The 1,869-nt window shown below is 56.1% G+C and overlaps 1 protein-coding gene across 1 annotated transcript in view; it reads right to left on the bottom strand.

The window, feature by feature from the left end:
• Positions 1-774, bottom strand: part of LOC104084345 (embryonic polyadenylate-binding protein-like) — an 11,268-nt gene extending 10,494 nt beyond the window's left edge. Inside the window, 1 exon segment of the mRNA XM_009588148.1 lies at positions 582-774. Coding sequence (XP_009586443.1) covers positions 582-774 — 193 coding nt within the window.
• Between the last annotated feature and the right edge of the window lie 1,095 nt (positions 775-1,869).

The raw sequence follows: 1,869 nt of genomic DNA, 5'->3' as shown, positions 1-1,869 counted from the left end.
CCCCTCCAAATCATGTCCAACTCCCACAGTATCATTCATTTCACTGCAAGCTCCAGTTTGGCAGGTGCCCAACTCATTTACCCAGTAATGATTTTGGTCTCCAGGACAACTACCCAACACCTTCCCATCACCGCTGCCTCGCTCCAGCATGAAACACTTTTCGGTTACAGCACTGTATCGCTGCGATGCCTGCCAGGAGAGGGGCCTCGCTTCACGCCATGAGCCAGTGGGCAGCTGGCTGCCCCAGAGAAGGGCAGAAGGGGTTTTGGTGCCCTTCTCCATCAGCTCATGGAGGGAGATGACTCTTGCAAGTCACCTTCCTCCCGCCACAAGCCCAAAGCCCAGATGCCGCATCCTCTCCCAATCCTTAAGAAGAGATGGGAGTGGGATGTGTCACCATCTGAGAGCAGATTGGGATTAGTTACAACCAAAACTCAACATCAGCAGAATATTGCCCAAGCCCCAACAGCTGATGCATCCATTCTGCTCCTCCCTTTTCTACTGCCTGCCCTTCCATCTCTTGCACACCCCAAGCCCCTGCTGCGAGGCAGCTCCTCGGGGCTGCGTTACAGGGACCATACCATCCGCAGGCTGCTGGAAGTTTATGTAGGCATAGCCCAGCGATCGGCGCGTGGCAACGTCCCGACAGACTCGGATGGACATGATGGGCCCAGCAGGCGAAAACTTCTCATAGAGCATGGCTTCGGTCACGTCTGGGTGGAGGTCTCCCACGTAGAGAGAGGCTAACGGATAGCCAGGGCCGCTAGCGTTCATGGTCAACCACAAAGCTCAGCTGCGGAGGAAGACAGATGCGAGGCTGCAGGGCACAGGTTTTGGATTGCATGCAGCAACCACGGACCTACGCTGGGGCTGGGCCCACTGCAGCAGCACGAGCCGTGCCCTTCCCACCAGCGGTCGTTGGGCCAGGAATGCCCCAAGAATGCTGCAGTTCCCACATTTTTCAGGGACATTTCAATGTTGGTGCAAGAGCCAAGCTAGGGCGATCCGCACGTCACAGCCCTCACATACCCAGCGAGCGGCCAGAGGGACACACCACACCACACACACCGATTTGCTCCTTTCGACACCCAAGAGAAATAAAATGGAATCTAATTCCTCAGAAGGTAAAGAGCTCTCGTCCACCAGAGACTTCTATTTTAATTTCTCCTTAACGGCTCCCTCCAGCCGGCTGCTCAGCCAGAACAAACCTGAGGAGTACAGGTTTGCTTTGATGCACGGTGCTGCCCTGCCAGGGGAGCAGCTTCCCACGAGCAGCCCTGCAGCCCACATGGCTGCAGCCAGTGCTCCCAGCAACCGTCTCCATCTCTAACAAGGCAAACACAGGTTTTTAGCCAGCCCTTCCCAATTTCTCAGCTTGCTGCCCCCAAAGCAGGAAAACTGATGCTCAGCCTCTCACTGGTTTTAGCTGGATATAAAGTTGTGTGTGAAGATGACAGTCGCTGCTTGAGACCCCTGAGGTACTGCCTGGGAAAACAGAAATGCAACTCCTGCCCTAAGAGCTTGTAAGCCCATCTCTGGGGCTCTTACCATAAAGCTCAAAAGACCTGAGACGCTTGTTAAGATACCCTGTGCACACACATAGGAGAGGTGCATTAAGCAATCCCTCAGTCAAAGGCAAGTCACCACCGAGGGCAGAAGATGGAAGAGCCGTGCACCAGCTCCGTGAGACAGCCCTACTCCTCATGCAGCCGAGGTGCCCTCTCAGCAACGCCGACAGCAAAACAAACGCAGGCTGACGGAGCAAACGCAGCATTCCTCTGCAGCTGCCGGGGCCAAGAGCGAGGGCAGGGAGTTGAGAAAGGAGAGGACCGAGCAGAGGCCGGGCGCAGGGCGAGGCGGGGAGCCAGC

The sequence above is a fragment of the Fulmarus glacialis genome, unplaced genomic scaffold (assembly GCF_000690835.1).
Source record: "Fulmarus glacialis isolate BGI_N327 unplaced genomic scaffold, ASM69083v1 scaffold112, whole genome shotgun sequence".
Taxonomy (NCBI): domain Eukaryota; kingdom Metazoa; phylum Chordata; class Aves; order Procellariiformes; family Procellariidae; genus Fulmarus; species Fulmarus glacialis.
The sequence above is the reverse complement of the archived record's forward strand: the minus strand, read 5'-3'. Positions and strand labels throughout refer to the sequence as shown.